The sequence below is a fragment of the Python bivittatus genome, unplaced genomic scaffold (assembly GCF_059951505.1).
Source record: "Python bivittatus isolate LINGU-HERP-01145 unplaced genomic scaffold, Pbiv_v1 ctg000020_np1212, whole genome shotgun sequence".
Taxonomy (NCBI): domain Eukaryota; kingdom Metazoa; phylum Chordata; class Lepidosauria; order Squamata; family Pythonidae; genus Python; species Python bivittatus.
Genome location: NW_028277030.1, coordinates 2706273 through 2730140, shown reverse-complemented (window position 1 = coordinate 2730140; position 23868 = coordinate 2706273). Strand labels below are relative to the sequence as shown.

Sequence of the window (23868 nt, the reverse complement as noted above, 5' to 3'; positions counted from 1 at the left end):
TTCCAGGCTTCTGGTTGCTACTAGTCAGTGCCAGGTCAGCCTGTAATAAGGCCTCTCTCATCTGTGATTTAATCACAGATGAGATGGCTGACTTGGCATGAATTTCTGAGACCAGGCTGGGCCCAGAAGGGGGTGTTCCCCTCTCGGAAACCCCCAGCCAGGTTTCTAGTGTGGCATCAGCCGAGAACTCAGAGCAGAGATGGGGAGTGGCAATTGTCCTCCAGGAGTCTCCAATGATTTCCAGGGGTGCCGCTCCACAAGTTACTGGATATGAAACCCTGTTTATTAAGTTGGGCTCTAGGGATCAGTTGGGATTGATGCTACTGTTCCAGCCTCCCTGCTTCATAGCGACTTCCCTACCTGAGTTCCTTGACTCCATCTCTGGGTTGGCGGTGGAGATGCTCAGGCTTATGGTCCTGGGGGACTTCAACCTGCTTTCTCTGGAGGTAGGGCCTGAGGCTGCTCAGGAGTTCATGGCCACCATGATAGCCATGGGCCTGCCCCAGGTCATCCAAGGCCCAACACCAGACAGTAGTCACACGCCTGATCTGGTTTTCTTGTTGAAGCAGTGGCAAAGTGGCTGGGAATTGGGGAAGCTCTCTGTGACTCCCCTCTCATAGTCAGATCATACCCTGGAAATCATGGGATTCTCTGGTGCCCCCCCTCCCCCCCACTGCAGGGAAGCAGGACCTAATTGATCGGTCCACCTCCAGTGACTGATGGACCCAGATGGGTTCCAGAAGGAACTGAGGGTTGTTCTTGATGGTCTGTTGCACAATCCAGTTGAGGCCTTGGTCACCACTTGGAATAAGAGGGTGATGGAGGCTTTAGATCAGATCGGGCCCATGTGGCCTCTCTCCTCCCATGGATCCTGTCACTTCCTGTGGTTTATGGAAGAGCTAAGGGAGATGAAACAGGTTAAGAGACATCTAGAGTGCTGCTGGAGATCAACGAAGAGTGAACTCAACTGAACATAGTTGAGAGCCACTATTAAGGCCTACCTTGTGGCAGTAAGAACAGTGAAGTACCAGTACTTCTCTGCCCTTATTGCATCCACAAATAGCTGCCCCTTTTTTAGGGTGATCTGAGCCCTCTCTGGTAGAGAGGACTTGGAGGTTCACCTATGGGGCCATGCAGAGGTGTATGCAGGGCATCTGTTAGATAAAGTTGCTCAGATTCATTCCCAGTTTGACATCAGCCTTATTATAGGGTCTATGGAGATGCCTGGGGCACAGTCTTGACCTGTTATCTTGGAAGAGTTTGAACCTGTTGGGCCTGAGGAAGGGGATAGGGTCCTTAGGACTATGAGCTTGGCCACCTGCTTATTAGAGTGCCCATTAGACTGCCCATGCCCTTCCCGGCTGGCTAAGGCCTCCCGGGAGGTGACGTGTGGCTGGGTTCTAGTGAATTCATCCTTGAGAGAAAGGGGTTGTTCCTCTGCCTCTTAAGGAGGTGTTGGTTCTCCCCCTCTGCAGGAAGCCATCACTAGATCTATCTGTACTGGACAATTTTCATCCAGTATTCAACCTTCCTTTTTAGGGAAGGTTGTGGAGAAGGTGGTTGCATAACAGCTTCAGCAGATCCTGGATGAAGTTGATTATCAGAACCCCTTTCAGACCTGGGTATGAGACTGAAACAGCATTGGTCGCATTTTTGGATGACCTCTGGTGGGAGTGGGGTGGGATAATGCATCCATCCTCATTTTACTTGACTTTTCGGCAGCCTACAATACACTTGACCATGGTATCCTTCTAGACTGGCTGTGGGGGTTGGGGGTGGGCGGCCCTGTATTGTGCTGGTTCTCTTCCTTCCTCTGCAGTTGATTCCCATCACTGCTGACCTTTGCTGTTTTAACTTGTAAGCCACCCAGAGTCACATAAGTGAGATGGGCGCCTCTATACGTTGAATGAAATAAATAAATTTAGGAGTCTTATCAGGTAGAGTAAGAATCAAAGGCTGTACCATATCCTGCTGCTTTCTTTACTTTTCTGATGGGGCTGAGAGGAAGGAAACAATATTGGGAAATGTGTGATATAACCTTCACATCCAGGGTAAAGACTTAGAATTTAACAAGCAGGCAAAGCAGGCAACTTTAGTGTGGTCACAGACCAGCGCTAAAGATTAATGACTTGACTTTAGACAGAAGTACAAGATTAAATATATATATGCTACATGCAGTTTCATAAAAACACTAATATGCAATAATATTTTTTCTTTTCTAATTCCTTTAAATACTTTATATAATCACCCATTTAGTAACAGTGGTTCTAGGTAGTGTGCAAAGAATTAAAACAAAAAAGAATGATATAAAAAATAAATAACCTAATCGTTAATCCACTACATATATTATTTTACTAAAAGGTATTTTTTCTAATTCTTGTGGCAAAAGGGAAAAATTAAATAGCAAAGGTATGAACTAGCTGTCTCCCCATTAAAAGACACGGTTGTTTGTTTCAAAAAGTAGAGGAAAAAGCTTAGAAAATTGAGAAATTAATAGAAATTAATATAGAAATTAATATTGATTAGAATTATGTATCCTTATTATAGTGAAATGGTATTTATTAGTATTAATTCTCTTTCATATAATTTTTAAATTGTGATGAGAAAAAAATGCTACAGAGATTAGTAACTTTCCAAATTTTCTTAAAAATAACATGCCACAATTTTTGTTCATTGGGTTTACTATGAAAAGAAAAATTGAAATATATGAAATTATCAATAATGAGAACAATTAATATGATTTGATTTTAGGACTGAAAGGAGAAATGGGAATTATGGGTACCCCTGGAATCCAAGGTCCTCCTGGCCCTATAGGAACTCCTGGAACTCCAGGTGAAAAAGGTAAGACTTACCAATTTGGTTAGCCAAATGAAAATTAGACTTTGCAAAACTGCTTGTAAGAATTTTTTTAAAAATTAAACAAATAGAAATAAAAGCATCAAGAGAATGCCAACATGACGTGTCCTTGCCTCCTAGCAGCTGTGCTGCTCTTTAGACTTCCATTCAGGCAGTTCTGCGCACCTCAGAATGCTATAAGGCCTAATAGAAGCAAAGCACGTGTGAGAATAAATGGATAATGTTTAGCACTGAGCAGCAAGTAAGAAAAGGATCTAAGATGTCCCCTTAGATGCTTAATGTACTTATGAAAAAATATATAAGGCTGTTGGTTGTGATGGGCTGAGAAACTGAATGATCTGCAGCAGATGTTACATAGACATGACACAGAAATGCATTAGAAAGTTAACATATGTAAGACGAAAGTAAGTTTGTTTGATGGGAAATGGAGTGAATGATTGCAAGTTATACATGAATGATGAAAACTAGAACAAATAGATGAATTTGTGTACTTTGGTAAAATATTTACTGAAGATGGGGAAATAGAGGGATACGTACAAGTTCAGGTAGAAAGGTAGCAAGTAGTATGTGCTTGTTTCAAGTAATGAATGTCAAAAGAAGCAAAATATATGTATGCAAGAATGTGCTTCTGCCTTTGTTGTGGAAGTGAGAATTGGGTATGTCATAAAACACATGAAAATAAATTACCGTATTTTTCCGACAATAAGATGCCCCCATGTACAAGACGACCCCCACTTTTCCAGCCCAAAATTAAAAAATCAATATTTTAAAGATAGCGCAGAACACATTTTTATTTAGTAATTAGTTAACATTGACCTGATACACTCGGTGGGAGGAGGTCCAAACTGTCTCTCTGCAGCTCTATTTCCAGGCTCTTTTGCTTAACTGATTACATTCAAGCACGAGTGAAACTGCAGATAGCTTGTCTCTGCAATCAGCCTTCCTCTAATTGGTCTGTTCAGCATCAGCTGACGTCAATTACATCAGGCTCGAGACTGGAGGAAGTCTGTTTGGGAGACAAGCTATTTCACTCGTGATTGGAGGCTAGCAATAGGAGGAAGCCTCTCTGCAGAAACAAAGTATGGGCAGTTTGGAACCGCGCGATTCTCGGCTGACTTCCTTGAATAAGACGCCCTTCAGTTTTTAGGGTAAGGATTTTAGAAAAAAGTATCATCTTATAGTCGGAAAAATATGGTAAATGCAATGAGAATGAATTATTTAACAAGTGCATGTGGTAATAAAAAATGAATGTGGGCTGAAAATAAGTGATTGATATGAAAGTTGAATGTTGAGGTAGTCATATAGAAGGAATAAATGAGAATCAAATCACAAATCAAATATGTGAAAAAAGAATGAATGGGTTGAGTTGACTTTGTGGATGGATGGAATTATTTTACTTATAACTGAAAGAGTGGATGAATCTGATTGCTATACATATATAAGTGAAGAGAAAAAGATACAGTTAAATATCTCTTGAAAGGCAAAGACTTTATATTGAAAATTGGCAGGTAGACAATATTCTGTATAGTACCATTCCCTGTGCAGTTTCTCTATTATACAGTGCTTTTCATTAATTAACCTTAACTAATTAATTGATTTGCCTTCTTAGGAGGCAAATTGGTGGTAGTGGTGGCTCAGTTATTCAGTCACTTCTGATTCTTTGTGTCTGGATGAACATCATTTTGCCAGGATGGTTTTCACCAGCTCCTTCGAGTTCCTCTAAACACAAGCCTGGGCTGTCAGTGGTAGTATCTACTTACCTTGTCTTCAGTGAGCTTCATTTTTAGATGTCCTTGATTTTGCAAATATTAGTGACTCTTGAATTTGTGTTATTGTCTAAAATATTTTAGTGTCAACTTCTTTATTACTGCTTCCAGTAAATGATATCATGTTATGCATCTAGTGTTCTTGGATTGTGGCAAAATTTTGAATGGCAAAATCTTGCACATTGCGTTAATAAAATTGTTTTGCTAATTTGAGCAATCTTTGCACGCTGCCCATAAATTGATCTTTTCCAGTCCCTTAGCAACTGTGTTATTCTCCATACCTGCTTAGAAACCTGTGTAGTACTTTAGCTACATCATCTTGTAAGATTTTAAACAGTTTTTCTAGTATTTCATCAGATTTTTTGGTAATATTTTTCTAGGGCGCATTTAAGTTCACTTTCCAGAATTCAGGCTCTAGTTCAGGGGTAAAACCTTCAATATCATCAATTCTGTAAACTTTTCTTGTACACTTCTTTCATAGATTCATGCCATCTCTTCTTCAGTAGATTTTTGTCTTCTTTTTCTTTCATCATGTCCATATTTGCACAAAAGTTGCCGTCAATTTTTGTAATTTTATTATTCATTTTTAGTATTGTATTATAATATATTATTATTAAATGTAATATATATTATGTATTATCTTATTATAATAAATTATATTATTATTATTATTATTATTATTATTATTATTATTATTATTTGTTATCCTCAGTTTCTTTGCGTTACTAGTTTAGGTATAACTCCTTAGCTCTCTTTACTCTTCTCTGCAGCTCAGCATTTAGTTGGGGAAATTTCCTCTGTCCCAGTTCTTTTTTTCTTTCTACCTTTCTTTAACTACCATGTAAGCAAGCAGTCATTTTACCTTTGCATTTCTGGATATTTTTATTTGCTTTGTCTTTAATGATATCAGGAATGGCAGTCCTTTAGGCAATCTCTTTATCAAATATAACCCACTGAACCTATTATCTGCTGTCACTGTGTAATCATACTGCTGAGGCTTTTCTCATCTGACTTGGTTTTTTAATTTAAATTGTAATTTTGGAAGAGGGAGTTCTGCTCTATAGTGAACACCAGGTTTTGTTTTTTACTTTTTGCCTACTGAATAAAACTTCTCCACATTTGCTTACAGAATATATAGTTAATTTGACTTCATTGGTATCCATCTCGCAGAGTCATTGTTTTAGAAGAAGCCGTTTGCTATAAACACTAAATTTTCTTGGCAGAACTGTAGGAAGCAATTTAGGTCAAGTTAATTACATGAAGGAAAGAAGCAATACTTCATATTCAGCCTTGGGCTTCTGATTCAACTCATGTTTAAAAGAAAAATCTAAGGAGGAAAGAGATTTTTGTCACGTCATGACAAAAGGCATAAAGATTGTTTCATTAATGAAGCTTCAAACAGAATACAGTTCTGCTTTTGATAATGTGTAGAGAAAAACACGGTCAATTAAAAGCTGTTTGGAACACATGCTAGACTAGTTGCAGAACATTCATTACTGTGATGAACTTTTCTGTGCTTCAGCCTGAATTATACTACAGCTGCTCCCTCTTTTAAAAAATGCTTTTTATTGAAGAATTTTACAGTATTAAAAGATAATACAAACTAATATAAGAAATAAAGAAAAGAGTAGAAAAGAAAAAAATGCAAACTCCAGAGAAAGTAGAAAAGAATAAAAAAGAAAATAATAGAGAAAATAAAAAGTATAGAAAAAAGGATTTAAAGACTTGACTCCCAATCTTCCTTGCAACAAATACAAGCAAGTTAATATTTTCCCACCCCCTATGCTATTAGATACATAATTCACTTCTTCCCTACTCCCCCTTATCCAATCACCAATTCAAAAATCATTACCATTTCAGTCCAGGTGTCAGCAAATAGTCCATAAAGCGTTACCAGAATTTTATGAAAATAGTACGTATTTTAACCTTGATCAAATAAATTGGCTTTATATTCCTTCCTTTTGCCTCTAACAGTCTTAATTTTTAATTCATCAAGTTGCTGTCAGGTTGAAACTGCATTCAAATTTTCTTTCTCCCATCTCAAAGATTTCATCAAAGCTCTAGGACCCTTCTTTTGTAAATCTGATAATAAGTCCTTGTCCAGGTCATTTTTCGTCTCTTTATTTGTCACTTGTATTTCTACATTGGCAATCATCTCTGTCTTGTAACCGCAGTTTTTCATTTTCCAATGTTTCTACAACATTTAGAATTTCTATATCTTTTACTTTGACTTCTTCTTTAAAATCTACTTTAAGAAATACGCTAGCAGGTGTAGAAATTATTGCTGTCAGTTTAGTTATAAGTTTCTCTCCCAGTTCTTCAAATGTCTCAGGCGTCATACCTTCATCTGCAGTCTTGTCAGTTTCATTGTTCTTTTCCCTGCCTGGAGCATTAATTCCCTCTAGCGTCCCATTTCTGTACTCAGAAAATCTCAAGTTTTTCCTCCTAGACTAAACAATTCATATTCCCACAAAAGTGTTCTTTTGTTTTATTTACTTAATTTTTCAAAGCTCTTAGCAAAAATCCCAATAATCCAAATTTGTCTAGTCTCTTAGTCCATTTAAAACTTTCTTAGGTTAAATTCTTATTTATTTTATTGTATATTAAATTCTTTAAACTGTAAGTTAATTTTTCTTCTATTTTGGGATGAAGTTTTACTCACCAGATAGATTTTCAGACTTCTTGTTTGGAAGTCCTGTTTTAACTCTAAAATAATTATAAATCCAAAAGTGTTTGAAAATTTTATACAGTATTTGAAGAACAGTAAAACTAAGGATCCATCTTTAAGGAAAGAAACGATAGCTTTTTCCAGACAGAAACTGAAAAGTGGAGTACTGATTTAATAAAAGTTAATACCACTTTGCCTCCTGGTGGATTGATGTAGTCATTACATGTTAGAAACCAAAGGATGGTTCACATGGATAAGGATGAAAAAAACCCATGTAAAAAGGAAAATAAGATGCCCTCTGGGCTTTTAAAGATTCTTTCAAGAATTTACAGAAGGATGTATGAACATGAGAAGCACTTTATCCACTATATTAAAATGAATTTTTCTTCTGCTAATGGAATTTTATTTTATTTGGGAAAAAATTGTTATATGGCTATGATAAGGCCAATTTGAAATTGAAAATGAGAAACTCAGTTGAAAAAAAATAAGCAAGATTACTAAGAAACCACACATCATTTAGAAACATAGGAACTCCTATAAAAGGGTTTAAATTAGGAAATGTAAACAGGTAAAGGTGTCAAATGGAGTTCACAAGCTATCTGAAAACAGAAGTTTTCTGTTGTGTTTAAATTCCTCCCTTGTTGAATTTCAAATGCATGCCTGGGTATTAATTACCTGTTTGTTTACTTATTTATTAATTATTGTTACTCCAATAACATTACAAGTTTGCACCATTTGAAGTATGCTGATAACACATTTGTTACACCTTATTACTATATATTATATAATTATTCCAGATTTGATAAAATCCTGATTTGGCTCTCTGAGTGTAAAAAATTTGAATTCTTTCCATGATTTTTTCAACCCTAGCTATTGACTGTATCTCTGAACAGTATTTTTCAATTGTTACATTGTCCAAAAATTTCTGCTGTTGGCGTATTATAGATTTAATGGATGGAAGTAAAAATATAATAAGTAAAACTATAATAACTTAATAAGTTAATTTAGCATTCTCTCCTTCAAATATATGTAATGACCACAATTTAAATTTAAATTTAAAACTAAATGTTGTTTAGTTTTAGATTTTACTTCCTGGGAGAATGGTGCAACTTTTACACAGTCTACCACATAGAAATGTATCCTTCTGCTTACATCCTCTCCAACATGTCACTGAATAATTGCTAGATATGTACCATATTCGTACTGGGGTTAAGTGCCATTTATGTACTATCTATTAATTACTTTTGTTGAGAAGAATCAAAATGATAAGCTTACTTTGTGTGTGTGTGATTTTTTGAATGGCCTTAATAAAGCTTTACTGTTAGATCTAGGATTTTTTAAATGGACATATGTAGCTGGCCTTGCTTTCTATTTATGTGAATTTGTGTGTGTGTGTGTGTGTGTGTGTGTGTGTTGTCTATCATCCATGGCTGTCAAAAGAACTAAGTTAAGCAATGTGAGGTGGAATGACAATGTACAATAGGAGTTCAAGTAGAGCGTTCTGAAAACTGCAGTTGCATCTTTTCTAAGAAAAGAAGACTTAGGGCCCAGATGGAGAAATATATTAGAGAGAGAAATCACATGGACTCCTGACAACAGGGCTGAGAGAAATGTAAGGAAGTAGAGTTAAGAGTGAAATTAGGGTACCTGGAGGAGTAGAATGACAGCCATAAGAACTGAAAATCTCAGTTCTATCACCCCAACCGATTCTAGCATCAAGCTCCGGGTTTGTTTGTTTGTGCCTTCGAGTCTGTGTTGGCTCCTGACGACTGCCTGGACTAGTCCCTACAATTTTCTTGGCAAGTTTTTCAGAAGTGGTTTGCCCTTGCCTGCTTCCTAGGGCTGAGAGAGAGGGACTGGTCCATGGTCACCCAGCTTGCTTTGTCCCTGAGGCGGCACTAGAACTCACGGTCTCCCCAGTTGTAGCCCGGTGCCTTAACCACTACACCAAACTGGCTGTTTATCAAGCTCCTACCCTTGAATAATATATTAAAACTCTACATCTATTCTTCTGAGATAGGACTAAAACAAAGTACTTATGTCTGTGGTTAAATAGAGTCAAAGACATGCTGTAGTTCATTCTGTTTGTTTGATTTGTCATGTAGGATCCCTAGAGAATATTTGACTGACATAAACACTATGTGGAGAAGATTGTCCTTGGTTCGGTTTTTAAAAAAATGTTCCTTGAAGAGTGATTAAGCACTTGTGTATCTGTCCAAAAACGAAGGGTAGGATAGTTTCTTTTCCAAAATATAGGACACTTTTATGAATGAATCACATGAATTTGGCAATGGTATGAAACAGGCAGTCTTATCAAAAAAGCATACAATGGTTTTATGAAATATAACCCTAAGTAGCAGAGAACACATATAAAAAAATGGGCAGGCACATGTTATAAGAAACTTTTTTTAACAGGACAAGCTCTTTGTCAATAGAAGGGACTGCTTGCATTCACGAGAGGCGCTTAGAGATTAGACATACATCTGACAGGCATGCTTTAGTTGCACAGTTCCTGAACTGATTAGCTTATCTCTATCCCTTTCAATTCTATCCATCCTATGTTTTTTATCCATGTATATGACTTAATCACAACATTTCAACCAAGAAAAAAAAAAATCAGCATACGCTGTTATATTGGGATGACCAATTTAGATGAATGCTAGCTATTTGTCACTGTTGCTGAATGGTTATAGTTGCTGTTATGTAACTGGATTTTTAATAGTTTTGTGCTGATCATCTTAATTCAAGTATATTTTTAAGCACTTCCCTATTGGAGGTTTGAAAATGCCATTCTCATGGCCTAGGGTAAAATGGCCTTGTCTCATAATATTCTCTGGATTATGTTCTTTGTAGGTAGCATAGGTTTTCCTGGAGTGGCAGGACCCAGAGGTGATCTGGGTTTAAAAGGTGAAAAAGGTGAAGCTGGTCTCCCAGGAGAGCCAGGATCAATGGATCAGGTTGATATGGAAAACCTGAAAGGCCAAAAAGGAGAACAAGGAGATAAAGGTTTGTCAAATTAAATGATGTTGCTGTTGTATTTTGATTATATTCCCTTCTGAGCCAAAACAACAATAATGTTGGCATGCCAAATAATGATGTACTTAATTTCTACCCAGAAGTTTGCCTTAAACTCCATCTGGGATTTGCAAGAAAATATTATTGTCAGGGATTTTGCAGGCATGCAACAGGATGCCGACTCCTCACTTGGTCAGCAAAGGAAACAAAAGTGTACTTTCCAAAGTAATGGAAAATGTAATGGTCACCACATTGGCCAGCAACCAACTTCTGACCTTAAAATGATGCTTCTTAGGATGCTAGAGGGCAACATTTTAAGATTAAAAAGTCAAATACTAGGTTGATAGTATTTGGTTAATTAGCTCCATGGTTAATTAGCTTTCTTCCTTTTCAGATGTAAAAGAATCTCTATTGCTGGAGGGGGGGCATTGTCAGGAAGACTAAAAATAGTTTTGTAGGTATTATTTAGAGTTTAATTTTTTCAGGGGCCTTAACTCAGAGGAGCTGGTCTGGAAAGACAGGTCAGCCTCCCTTGATAACAAAACAAGTTCACTCTGTTTTAGCCAAGTGGAGGAGGTCTCTCAGACAATTTCCCCAGGTACCTCCAAGAATATGAACGAGGAGATCAAGAAAATTCCCTTTTCCCTCATGACTAAAGAAATATTATAAAAATGAAACTATTTGGTCTCCAAGCAAATGGAGAGGCAGGGTGTGTGTTGCTCTTTGGAACGTATGCTGCATAAATGACAAAGGAGAGATCTGTATGCATCCTAAAATGCACTGCTTGATACTTTCTTATCAACCAAGCTTGTATCATTGGCAATACCACTGTTTGGACATGAATGGCTAAATTTAAGGTCCTCTAGGCTATCAAAGATCAGAATAATTTTAATGACATTCACCCATGCAAGAATTAAGGTCCTCCAAGATACATGCAATGGGATAAAGCAGTCAGTGCTTCACTTTTTAGGAGGCAGTTTCAGATCAGTGCATCATCCTTTGGATGATCCAGTTAGATTGTTCCTCTCCAGAATCCATCCTGTCTTGTGCTGGTATAGCAGGGGTTTAGCTGAATTGTTGTAGTCCTCTCCCAAGACTTGTAAGACACCATTGCTTGTGCAACCTCATTTAGTGATTTGGCCATAGAGAAGGAAGCCACTTTACTGGTACACAGTATAATTAATTGGTTTACTTACATTATTTAACCAAGGGCCACCATATTGCAATTTTTGCCTCTGGAGTGTAAGATGCTTCCTAAGTATATTTTTTGTCTGCAAGTCCCTGCTACCTATTGAAGGAAATGGACCTCTAAACATGACTTTTCTTGAATCCAGGATGATTACTGACTTTTGGGCTTGAGCTTTAAACCCCAGTGAAAATTACTTAAAGTTAAATTGTGTGTTTCATGTATACTCAAAAGTACTCTTTGATTTTTGTACTGCTTTACAGTAATAGAAGCACTCTGTTTATATCAGCTGATCATCTTGATATGACCAGAGTTATATAATGCAGAACTTCAGGTGTGGTTGAGAGAGAATCTTGACAGGAAATCAACATGTTTGATTTTTAGGAGCAAAGGGGATAATAGGAGAGAAGGGATTTCAAGGGATTTCCGGCAGTCCAGGAATGCCAGGGAAGGATGGGGATCCTGGTTCGCCAGGCCAACCAGGTATGAAATATCTTTTTTCTTTTCAGTGTTCTTTTGAATGAAGGCTTATAGTAGCATGATGTGCTACCATTCTACTTTTAATAGCATTGCCATGTGTTTATATGATTTAGTAGACATGTTGGGTTATGTCTCTATGCAAAGTATGTTTAAATCAGCCAAATTTTCTTTTCTAATTTAGGACCAAAAGGAGATTTTGGTACTCCAGGAACCCAGGGTGAACCAGGATTTCCCGGAGAAAAAGGACTAATGGGTGAAATGGGTTTACCAGGTACTATTCATTGTAGACCTTTGATGATTTGGAATTTTGTACTGTACTGTAATTTGCCATCCGTCACCTTAAATATTCAGGTGGACTTTGTTTCAAGGAAGAAAAATATTTATAATGTAATGCAATATAACACAAATGTTGACCTTTTACTTTCAGGATTACCTGGAGAAAAGGGGGTTCAAGGCCTTCCAGGTCAGCCAGGTCAAGCAGGATTTGCTGGAGCTAAAGGTGAAAAAGGACAGAAAGGAGAGTCTGGACTTCCTGGAATTGGCTTCCCTGGAGCTCCTGGTGAGAAGGTATCTGTAATCCTCCATGACATGTTAACTATCCTAAACCGTGTTCAGATTATTTTGCTAATGTCTCTTAATTTCAAGACATAACTATTCAGGATTAGGTTTCCATAATCAAAGAGGTAGGAGGAGCAGGGGAAAAATTGATGTAGGCAATATAAGAAATTGACTTGTATGGAGTCAGATAATTGGATGATCTAGTTCAGTATTGTCTACTAAATGATTTGGAAGTGATTTCCCAAAATGTCAAGCAGCGGTCTTTCCCTTAATTGTTTGGTGACACTAGAGGTGAAAGCTGGGAGTTTCTGCATGCAAAGCATGTACATTTCCAAGGATCTACTGTATACCTCTTCCCTAGCATAATAAACTCTTATTTCTTGTGTGGTCAGAAGCACTTAGAAAGTGAAGCAACAGACTCAAGACTCACTCAAGTTGTGAGTGTAAAAAGCATAGGTGCAAGAGCAAATATAACTGTTCTCAGTTATAGCAAATATTCTGTTCTCAGTTGGAGGCCAAGTGTGAGGCGGGTCCAGTGGAGTTGCCCGGGGAATGTTCTTACCCAGTTATCTGGGAACAGTTTGATCCTGTTGGCCCTGAGGAAGTGAACAGGGTCCTCGGGGCTGTTAGTGCGGCTACCTGTATTCTAGATCCTTGTCCCTCCTGGTTAGTTAAAGCCACCAAGGAGGTGACCTTAGGGTGGATACTGGCGTTGGTCAATTCATCCTTGCAGGGGGTGTGTATTCCCAAAGCCTTTCAAGGAGGCTTTGGTTCACCCCCTCCTCAAGAAACCATTGCTAGATCCCACCCTTCTGGACAATTTTTGTCCAGTCTCCCACCTTCCCTTTCTATTTGCTCTTGCACCTATGCTTTTTACACTCAAGTGGTCAGTCCCTTTCTAGGGAAGGTGGTGGAAAAGGTGGTCGCGCAGCAGCTTCAGAGGATCCTGGAGGAAACGGACTATCTGGACCCCTATCAGTCAGGTTTCAGGCCCGGTTATGGGACAGAAATAGCATTGATCGCACTTTTGGATGATCTCTGCCGAGAGTGGGATGGGGGTAGTACATCCATCCTTGTTCTTCTTGACCTCTCAGGGGCTTTCAGTACCATTGACCATGGTATCCTTTTGGGTCAGCTGCAGTAGTTGAGGCTGGGTGGCACAGTGCTGTGCTGGTTCAGCTCCTTTCTCCAAGGCTGAACCCAATCAGTGTTGATAGGGAGCGAGAGGTCCAGCCCACAGCCCCTACTTTGTGGGGTGCCTCAGGGTTCGGTCCTCTCGCCGCTCCTATTTAACATCTACATGAAACCATTGGGTGAGACCATCCGGCGCCATGGGATGAGGTATCATCAGCATACATCTCCATCCCAGGTGACCTAAGTGATGCTGTGGCTACCCTCTCGTGGTGCCTGGAGACTGTGGGGGCCTGGATGGGGGACAACAGGCTTCAGCAGAACCCTAGTAAGATGGAGTGGCTGTGGGTGTGGGGAGCCTCAAGATCTAGGAGTTTATCATCTTTGGTTCTTGACGGGGTCATGCTACCCCAGACAGATCTGGTGCATAATCTGGGGGTCCCCCTGGACTCACAACTCCTGTTCGAAGAGCAGGTGGCAGTCATGGCTAGGAGGGCCTTTGTGCAACTTCGTGTTGTGTGGCAGTTACACCCCTTCCTCAATCAGGAGGCCCTCCGCACGGTCACTCATGCCCTGGTCACCTCCCAGCTGGATTACTGCATTGCGCTCTACCTGGGGCTACCCTTGAAGAGTATTCGGAAGCTACAGCTGGTGCAGAATGCTGTGGCACGGACAGTTTTGAATGCCCCTAGGGGGGGCACATATAACACCACTGTTACGTGAGCTGCATTGGCTGCTGGTTTGCTTCCAGGCCCAATTCAAGGTGTTGGTTATTACCTTTAAAGTCCTTTATGGCACTGGACCAGGTTGTCTGAGGAGCCGTCTCGCCCCTGTATTTCGGCCACCCCACTTGGTCTGGCAGAAGGGGCATGTTGCAGACCCCACCAGTCAAGGAATTTCAACTGGTGGGGTCTAGGAAGAGGGCCTTTTCTGCTGTGGCCCCTGCTCTATGGAACAACCTACTTCCCAAGCCATCTCCAGATGGGGGCTCACACCAGTGGAGGTGGCATGTGGGGTGATTGACTTTGCCCCCCCCTGTAAGGTTTGCCCCGTTCGACAGAGAAACTCTCGTGACACGTGTGGTTCACAAAGAAGGTTTACTCATGCGTAACGTAGTAGTCACAAGCAAAGCCAGGACTGGCTTGGTACAATTGCATCACTTGTTATATTCCCCCCTTCCCGCGCTTTTTTCCCGCCCCGCGATCACGTTGCAGCTGCGGATTATTGGCCCCCAATAATCCCCCTTGATTGTTCATGATGGCAGGATCGGTCAGGGTCCATTGTCCTTGATTGCCAGTCCCCCTCCGGCTGGGTTGGTTCCTCCCCATTACGTGCAAGCCCGCGGGTTCTGTGCTGCGTTGCGATCCTGTTTCGCTGCCTGCGGCCCCGTTCATTGCTGGCTCGCGCCGTTATCAGTTTATAGTTAAAAGCTTCCGCTGCGGTTTTCCTGTTTGGCTGGGCGCAGGTGGCCCGTTAATTAGCGGCGCTTTCAGTTCCTCTTTTCCCCGCTAGCTACCGCCGGTGGATTCCGCGTGGTCTGGCTGCGAGCTTCCCTGAAGCCCCGTGCTGACCGAACCTGACACCCCCCATCTTGAATGTTTTTAGTATTCATGTACAGGGTTTGTTTTTTATAATTGATTTTAATGGATTAATTTATTTTAATTATTTATGGGGTATTTTTAATAGTTGATGAGGTTTTTGATTTTAACTGTGAGCCTCCCAGAGTCACCCATTGGGGGAGATGGGTGGCATACAAATTTAAAAACAAACAAACAAACAAATAAAATAGCTGAGTACTGGTGAAAACACACTGTTGGCTTTATCATGTTGTGGTGAGGGCAGTGAAGGAAGCCTTTTCTACTGCTATCACTATACCCCCACAGAGATAGCTATCAAAGTTATTCTGGAGTGAAAAAACAGCTATTAAAATTTGACTCAGACGGGTTTTAGAAGCCTGCTGTGAAAAAATATAGCAAATGTTTTGAGGGCAATGATGCATACATTCACTCCAAACTGATTTCATCACAAGAATGGTATAAACATCCAAAGCATGACTGAGTCAGGGTGTGTTTGGGTAAGTTATAGTTGTTATGGCCTAGAATATAGACTTGGAAGGGGTGGTAGCGGTCATCTAATTCAGCTCAGCTCAATGAAGGACCCACTATAGCATCTCTGATCTCCAGCAGATGACCAATCAGCCTATGTTGGAAGACCTCTAGCAAAGGAGGACTCACCAGTTCACATGACAGCCTGTTCCCCTGGCCAACAACTTGTACAGTCAGGATGTTCCTTGTAGTGTTACACTGGGTCTCGTCAACTCCTCTGAAGCCACAGAGAATGCCCACTTGCTCTTCTGCGTGACAACTCTTCAGATAATTGAAGACTGCTATAATATTTCCCTTCAGTCTCTTCTGTAGGCCAAATGTATCCAGGTCATTTAGGATGTGGACCAAGTCCCATGAAAGGGTTTGGCTGATTGTACAAGTACTTGATGTACTTGTGAGAGCCAGCAGAGAATAATTAACTGAGACAATCCAGGTAACTGTGATCTATCCACTCCCCACCCCACCAAACCTCCATCAATGCAGGCATCTATGATAATATTCTCAGTAAGAAATATCCCTTTGGGGCCAAAGTTTTGCAAAGATCATGCCTTGCCACTTCCAGGAATATCTGTTTCTAAGAATCATCTTATTGAAATCGGCAGTATCCAAGCATAATATTTTACAGTGGAGCTGTGTGTACTTTCGTCCATACACAACTGCTCTGCTTCAAAGTTGGCTTAGGAATGAATAGCATACAGTGGATGTTTAGGTTTTGTGCCGACCCTTTGGAATATCTCTCTGTAATTTTCTTGGATGGTTGAAGGTTACACATTATAGCAAACCTTATCTGGAGTAAAAATAACTTCACTGCAAATGTCTGGGGAAAATACTGGGCGTTGGGGAAAAAAAACTAAGCATCTCTGATTAAAAGTAAGCCAGATGTATTATTAGTTCTTTTGTCCCACAGGGTGAACAAGGATGGCCGGGTAGTGCAGGCTTATCTGGAGAAAAAGGTGAAAAAGGTCTTCCAGGTATTTCAGGCTTCCCTGGATTCCCAGGCCTCAAAGGGCAACCTGGCCTTCCAGGTTCTCCAGGTGAGTGATCCAAAGTTTCCTGTATTATTTTGTGCCAGATATTTAGGCTACAGAATTAAACACCTGTGCTTTTTTTTTTTTTAAAAAAAGGTCTTCCAGGAGTGCCAGGTGAAAAAGGACAAAAAGGATCCGCAGGCTTGAGTGGTTTGCAAGGCTTAAAAGGAGAATCAGGTAAAAGACTTTGCACGATGCTTCATCTTTGTAACTTGAATGGAAAGGACAGGCTTTCTCTTTGATCCTGATGTCTCCTGTATTTGGAGCCCTGTTAGCTCATGCTGAAAGTTGACTTTTAATGCTACAAACACAGGGCAAGGTGGCAATCTGATCCTAACTGATAGAGGTCCTCTGCTTTTGTGGTATGTGAAATAAGATACAGTGTACTCTAGTTTCAGCTGGAGTGCTTTCTGGAGCAAATTTGCATTAACCTTAGGCCAGAAATGTACAGCTGTTCTCAGTCCAAGGACTGCACTGGCCTTTCAATGCATTGCATTAAAAATAATTAATTAATTGCATGAATACATATTTAACAACATTACAGAATAGTACTCAAATAAGTGGAGAGATTCAGGACCAAAAATGGCTTGATTTAATTTAATTCAGATTAATCAAAATTAAATGTAATTAATTAAAAACAATTAATTGTAAGAAATCCTTTTGGGGATTTCTGCATGTACACTTCTGTTTCAGGCACAAATGCCAGAAGAAGATGCATTTTTAATTACACATTTATTTAATGCCTTGAAGTTTAATCACATACAGAGAAAATGGCAAGATCATATACATCCAAGTCATTCAGGATCATATGGATTGATCTTTAGACCCTCTTCCATCTTTTTGTTAACCAAATTAACGACTGAAGCTTTTCATCATATTAAAAATAAAAAGGAATTTTTATTGCTGTTCAATTAAATCAGTGCTTTTGATATTAGAGCAAGGTTCTGTAGGTTATGCACTTATGCAAGTGTCAGAGCATTGTACCAAATTGCAATACAGATCCCCCACAAATTAAAAATAAAGTAAAAATCAATGTTCTCACCTGAAATCTTACAAACCCTAAAAACCAGCATATAATTTTGGGGCAGCAGAGAAATCACTGCTGTGATTTCTTGGAGCTTCATCCCAGAAGTGCTGAATGTAGGAGAGTTACATCATTTTTTAATTTCATTGCATTCTAATAAAATTGTATAATTATTATATTATAATGTAATAGCTTCCAGTAAACCTTTTTAAAAACTCTTTTTAGTTCACTCTAGAGTGGTGTTTCTGAACCTTGGCAACTTTAAGATGTGTGGACTTCAACTCCCAGAATTCCCCAGCCAGACACACCGCTTTAGAGTTTATGTGACCTGTCACTCAGCCAACTTGAAAGGTGGCTTGGCACCGGCCCAGCCTCCCCCAAGGCATTCTGGACTTTCTTTAAAGAGGCTGATGATGCTGGGGAGGAGAGGATACAAAACAGAGGAACCAACCAATTGCTGCCCTTAAATTGCCTTTCAGTAATTCTTAAGTCCAGGACCCCTCAAAAGCGCTATTAACAAGGCAGGTTACAGCTTGGATGTCAGGACAGCACAGATTATTGCTGCTGACTCAAGGACTGGAGCATTGCACACTGGCCCGGCTGTGACAAAGAGGAGTTAGAGAGATCACACATTTCTGGAATACAACTGAGACTTGACTTTCATCCCTTGGAACAGTGTTTGTCTTTAGAAATTAAAATACCCTTTTTTTGGCCACTAGCTGGTTTAATTGAAAAAAAAATTGCAGTGAAATTTAGCATGTGTTCTCCCTCTTTCCCTCTCTCTTTCTCTCAAACACACTATAGAGAGCCACAGAGATACCTTAGAGAAACTATGCAGAGATGGTTGCAAAAACAAAAACATGCTTTTTGCCCAGGAAACAGAATAGATCAAGAACAAGCTCAGACTGCCTCCACCCTAACTCCCAGGGGAATACGAGGCAGAGGAGTCAAGCTTTCAAGACTGTGTTACTGTAGCCTATAGCAATAAAATGCAGTTCCAGTCAGACTAGTGGAGTCAGTTTCCCAACTTGCCCTACCTCAAAGGGCTCACAGACACACAAAACTAAGCGCACATAAACCCTACATACTGAAAAACAACGATACTAAACACAGAAGAAAGCTCCTCCTAATGTTTAGCAATATAAGTTTTCATTTCTCAGCATGGTGAATCCTGAGAGATATATATATTCCTACTTTGCAGGTGACCTTGGACCACCTGGTCCACAGGGAACTCCTGGAGGAAAAGGTGAGCCAGGTTATGATGGAATCCCAGGCCCTCCTGGTTCAAAAGGGGATCCAGGTAAGACTTTTATCTCCTTGGCCTTCTCATATTAAATATATTTACTACATCAGATACAGGGTTATATAATAATTGTCTGGAATCTCTAAAGAACTTTGTTGTTTGGAAGGTTAAATATATAACCAACGTTATATATCGTAGAAAGAGAAAAAGAAGGCTATATTAGGAAATGGATGGAAATTTCTGTAGGCAATCAGTGCTGATGATATGGGGTAATATGGGAGATGGGCGGCATACAAGTCTGAAAATAAATAAATAAATAAATAAATAAATAAATAAATAAATAAATATGTGGTTTCCTGTGAAATATGCATAGTATACATTTTGTGCACTGCATCTGCCTTCTGAAAGTCATTCAAGATCTTCAAAGCCACACATTACTTTGTTTCCACTTTTTCTTCTCTGCCCCTGCTTCCCCTTCTCCCCCTACCCTTCTGTATTGCCAGTTGTCAGGTGCCCAGGCAATTGGTTCTTTTAGTTAGATCCAGAGACAAAGAACACGCCAGCAGGTGAGAAGATTTTAAGCTTTATTGTTAACTCTAGCAAACAGATTTAAACAGCAATATGAAAATATAAGATACAAAATTAGCAGATAGAATTAAACAGAAATACAAAAGCATAGTATAAACTTATAACATACCAAGCAAGATGATAATACTCTTCCTCTACTGTCAGGAGCTACCATAAAGAGACAGTGGAGAGACCCAAGATGGCTTAGATAGCTCAGCTCCTGGTCCCAAGGGCTGTGTCCAAGCCTTGACTCCAAGACTCAAGGGGCAATGCCAGGGACCGGCACTGCAATATCATGACTCTGTTTCCATGGTACTGAGAAGACCTGACCTTGACTAGATGTTGCACCTGCTCATCATGTTGAACCAAGAGCCTGGGAACTGTATAGATAAGCTAGTGCTTAATCTAAACAATCCTGAGAGTTTTCTCTTCTCTCCCCCTCCCCCCTTCTATGTAAAAATGAAAAACAAGCCAGCTAAACATTATTATGACTCAGAGTAAACTTTCTTAACATGTGCAGGAAAAATCAAAATATGTCACCTAAACTCCTCAAAATAACAATGGTCTTCCACGTTGACACTACACCTTTCTCTACACATTTTTTTTAGCAAGGGTGTGGGATCCAAAGGGGAATATTTGGGGTCAGGGGAGGGAATCTATCTATCTATCTATCTATCTATCTATCTATCTATCTATCTATCTATCTATCTATCTATCTATCTTTTCAATTTAGCTGCCACATTATGGAAGGAGGAGAACATTTAAAAGTATAAATGTTCTATGAGGAAAATTTCAGGATAACGGTATAAATTCTAATATATAAAGGTATCACCTAATTGGACTAATACTATTTAGGAAATATATGCTTTCCAATTTCTCAGTTTCTGTGTTCATCTTTGCAGGTCTTCCAGGTAGAGGGTTTCCTGGACTTCCAGGTGAAAAGGGAGAAAGAGGTAACTTACTAAAACATTAAATGTAAAGTCCTCAGAGTCTATCTACTGTTCTAATTTTTCTTTGCCACTAGTGACACACAAGAAATTCTGAGCCTAAAATATCTCAGGTTGGAATGGCCACTATGAATGTTCTGTGCTCAAAACAAAACAAAGCATGCACATTCTCAGAGTTGTGCTTTGAGCTTGGCACAAAATCTGTGATTTCTTTCCATGCTCAGAACCAAACTTAGCTTTTTGGAGCTATGTTTAGGGTGTTCCACGTGCTGTGATTAGACTTTTGTAGCTTTCTGTTCCAACCCCAATCAAACCTGCATAGCAGTAGGGCTGCTCTTGGCTTAGCCTGAATTTTAAAGCAGCATGATGTTCCTAGTTAGATGAAGGAGAGAGGAGATTCACTCTCCCCTCTCCTTTCTTTTGAATTCACCCATATTTACAGATTGAAAAGGACATCCCCCCCCCCATCATCCCTCCATTTAAGTGGCTTGTTTATTTCGGGAAAGTTAATTCTTCTGAATGGTTACATTTTGTGTATACTACTACAGATAACACTGCTGAGCTGTTTTCAAGGGCATACATAGCTTTTTCCTTTTAAGCCAAGACTTGCCTTTACAGCTTCCCGCAGGCTCCCCTTGAGGACTAGCTGCCCTCTCCCCCCCGCCAAAACTTCAGAAATCATGACTGGGAAATGTAAAAGCTCCAGTCAGAAGGATAATCAGAGGATGGGCTAGGCAAGATATTGCTGGACAAAGGGAAAGAGGATTAATTCTTCCAAGATGCCTACTTCTGCAGTAGCAACAGGTCAAGCTCCACCAACCCTGACCCCTAATCCCGCAGAATGTCTCAAACCAGTAGAACTGAAATGACTACTTGAGCAGCAAGTGGGGGTGTTAGGCATGATATAACAAGGAATGCAATGATGTCTCCTCATTCTTTCTGCACTTGAAATCTCTTCCTTGCAATGAAGGTCCTAAGGGCAGAAAAAGCTGCATTGAGCCAGGTTCTGATCTTGGTTCTTTTCTCCTGGGTGAATTCCAGGAGAACCTGGGCTCTAAGCATCACAGAGCCCTGACAACCAACTTCACACTGGAGTCATGCTTCAGCAGAAGTCTTTGGTGATGTCCAAATATTTATGCTTGCCAGTCTTTTGCAGTCCAAGGATGAAGAGTGCATTTTCAGCAATGACAGTCTCTCTTGGTGGAGAAGCATTCTGTTTGTGGAAAAATGGATGGTAGGATAAGTTATATCCAGGAGGAAGAGGCTGGACTGCTCCAGTCTTAGCAACCACAGCAACCACAGCCAGAAGCCCAGTTCCAACTTTCGATTTCTCAAGCATGCCAGCATCATATAAGGATAGCATAAGGATAAGAGAGACCTAATATTACCCTGTGAGGAGAGCAGAATCTACTTCTGTTTTGTATGGCCTGTGCTCAAATCTAGGTAGACCTGCTAATGGCTGACTTGCATATGTTTCTTTTCCACCAGCCAAAGTCCTGAGCATCCATTGTTTGCATCTGTATGCTGACTTTGTGGAGCAATTCAATTTCAAAATGAATTTCCCCCTGTTGGACTTAAATTACCAGCAGATGGAAGGGAAATAAGGGCTAGCCTCTTACTTCATTCTCCAGACCATTGGCAGAAGCTGTCCATTGTCTATTCAAACAATGAAAGGTGAATGGTGTCCCTTAGATATTAACTTATGTTGGTCCTACTTAGAGCCAGTCGCTGATTGATCTAAGTCATAATGGAATGAGTCACTGGCTTATATCACCTAAATGATTCATCCTAGATGGGGACCAATTTGGTGATCACCTGAGTGATACCACTGTGGTCTTTAATCACTGTACCCTCTGAGTTGCCCATGAGAAGAAAAACCCATGGATTCAGCTACCCACCACCATCACACAATTCCCCATCCATTCTTGTCCCTATTCTCATAGCCCATTTCCCTTCATTCATGGTTGGTGATGAAGTTGCTAGGCCTCCGTCACCAATGTGACTAGGTCAGATAGGACAGACTGGTTCTAAGACCACATACAGCCCATTCTATATTATCTGCCCAGGGGCAATTCTCTGGACAGTAGACTCTAGGCCAGAGGGAAAATCTGCTCTTAGGTTTATGCTATTGCCTTTTTAAAAAAAAAAATTGCAATGGGAAGGTTCATCTGGATCGGTTGTGTGTGTTTCTGTAAATGTAATCAGGTAAATGCAAATAGAAGAAGATAGTTAAATTCAAAAGTTGTTTTAGTAGAAAACAACTATATATTTAGTAGAATATAGATGATGATGAAAAACGTCTGATGTACTGTGTTTCACATACAAGTGTTGCTAATGTGATTAAGGTTTTGCAAGTTGTAAATTCAAAACTAATACCATGTTGAAATGGTTAAATCTATATACTCTGCTGGATGTTTCATCCACTTCTAAAATATGTTTTGACTACCATCAAAATTGCATTGTGTTTTCTCTTTTTTAATCTTAATCTTAATCTTAATTCTTCCATGTATTCCTTAACTACATTCCTTCTCATTATCTTTTTCTCAGATTATTCAACAGCTTTCTCACAAAACCTTTTCATAGCAATCATTCCCCTTATTCGCATTTTTCCCATCCACAATCTCTTTCACAACTCTGTTCCTCTAGCATTCTTTGTCCTACTTCCCATTATCGTAACTCCATACATTAATGCTGTAGTGCTCATTCTTTCACTCTGTTCCAAGCAGCACCCACATCTTCTTTACTTACATCCATTTTCCATTCATTCGTTGGGGAGATTAATCTGTTTCCTAATACTTTTTCATACAGGACTCACATTTTTATCTTTCTGCAGTCATTCTACTTAAAGTCCCCCCCCCCCACATCTTTCCTTTTCTTCCAAATCCATTTTTCTCAATTAAATTCACAGATTCCTCACTTAAAATTTACCAGTTTTTCTTCCCACAGCTTAAGGTACTTGTCAAATTAAACTGTTTATCCCAAAGAACCTTTTCTTTAGGAGTCATGCCAGCTAGCCATATCACGTCATAGCTCTCTCTTTAGCTTCACCATTATTGTTTTTTATATATTCTAAGTAGTCTTAGACCGGAATCAGTTCAGCCTTCAACAAAGCGGAAAGCTTAAAGAAGAGATGAACCCTCTGCTCATCCCCCTACTTAATGTCAAGCTTTTTGTAGGGCAAGCTCTGGTCACTTTTGATCCCCATGAAATTATAATAATGCAATATCTTTGTTAGGATCATTTTACTAAGTACGTGGATATTTTTCTTAGGGATCAACTTGGGTAGTAACTGTT

General features: G+C 39.7%; 1 protein-coding gene across 1 annotated transcript in view; it reads left to right on the top strand.

Annotated features, from left to right (window-relative positions):
* COL4A1 (collagen type IV alpha 1 chain) overlaps window positions 1-23868 on the top strand; it is a 146003-nt gene that overhangs the window by 100164 nt on the left and 21971 nt on the right. Inside the window, exons 33-41 of the mRNA XM_088133408.1 lie at window positions 2752-2841; window positions 10144-10296; window positions 11876-11974; window positions 12153-12242; window positions 12399-12538; window positions 16673-16799; window positions 16890-16970; window positions 19019-19117; window positions 20530-20580. Of these exons, the coding sequence (XP_087989534.1) occupies window positions 2752-2841; window positions 10144-10296; window positions 11876-11974; window positions 12153-12242; window positions 12399-12538; window positions 16673-16799; window positions 16890-16970; window positions 19019-19117; window positions 20530-20580 (930 nt within the window). The remainder of the gene's footprint in view (window positions 1-2751; window positions 2842-10143; window positions 10297-11875; window positions 11975-12152; window positions 12243-12398; window positions 12539-16672; window positions 16800-16889; window positions 16971-19018; window positions 19118-20529; window positions 20581-23868) is intronic.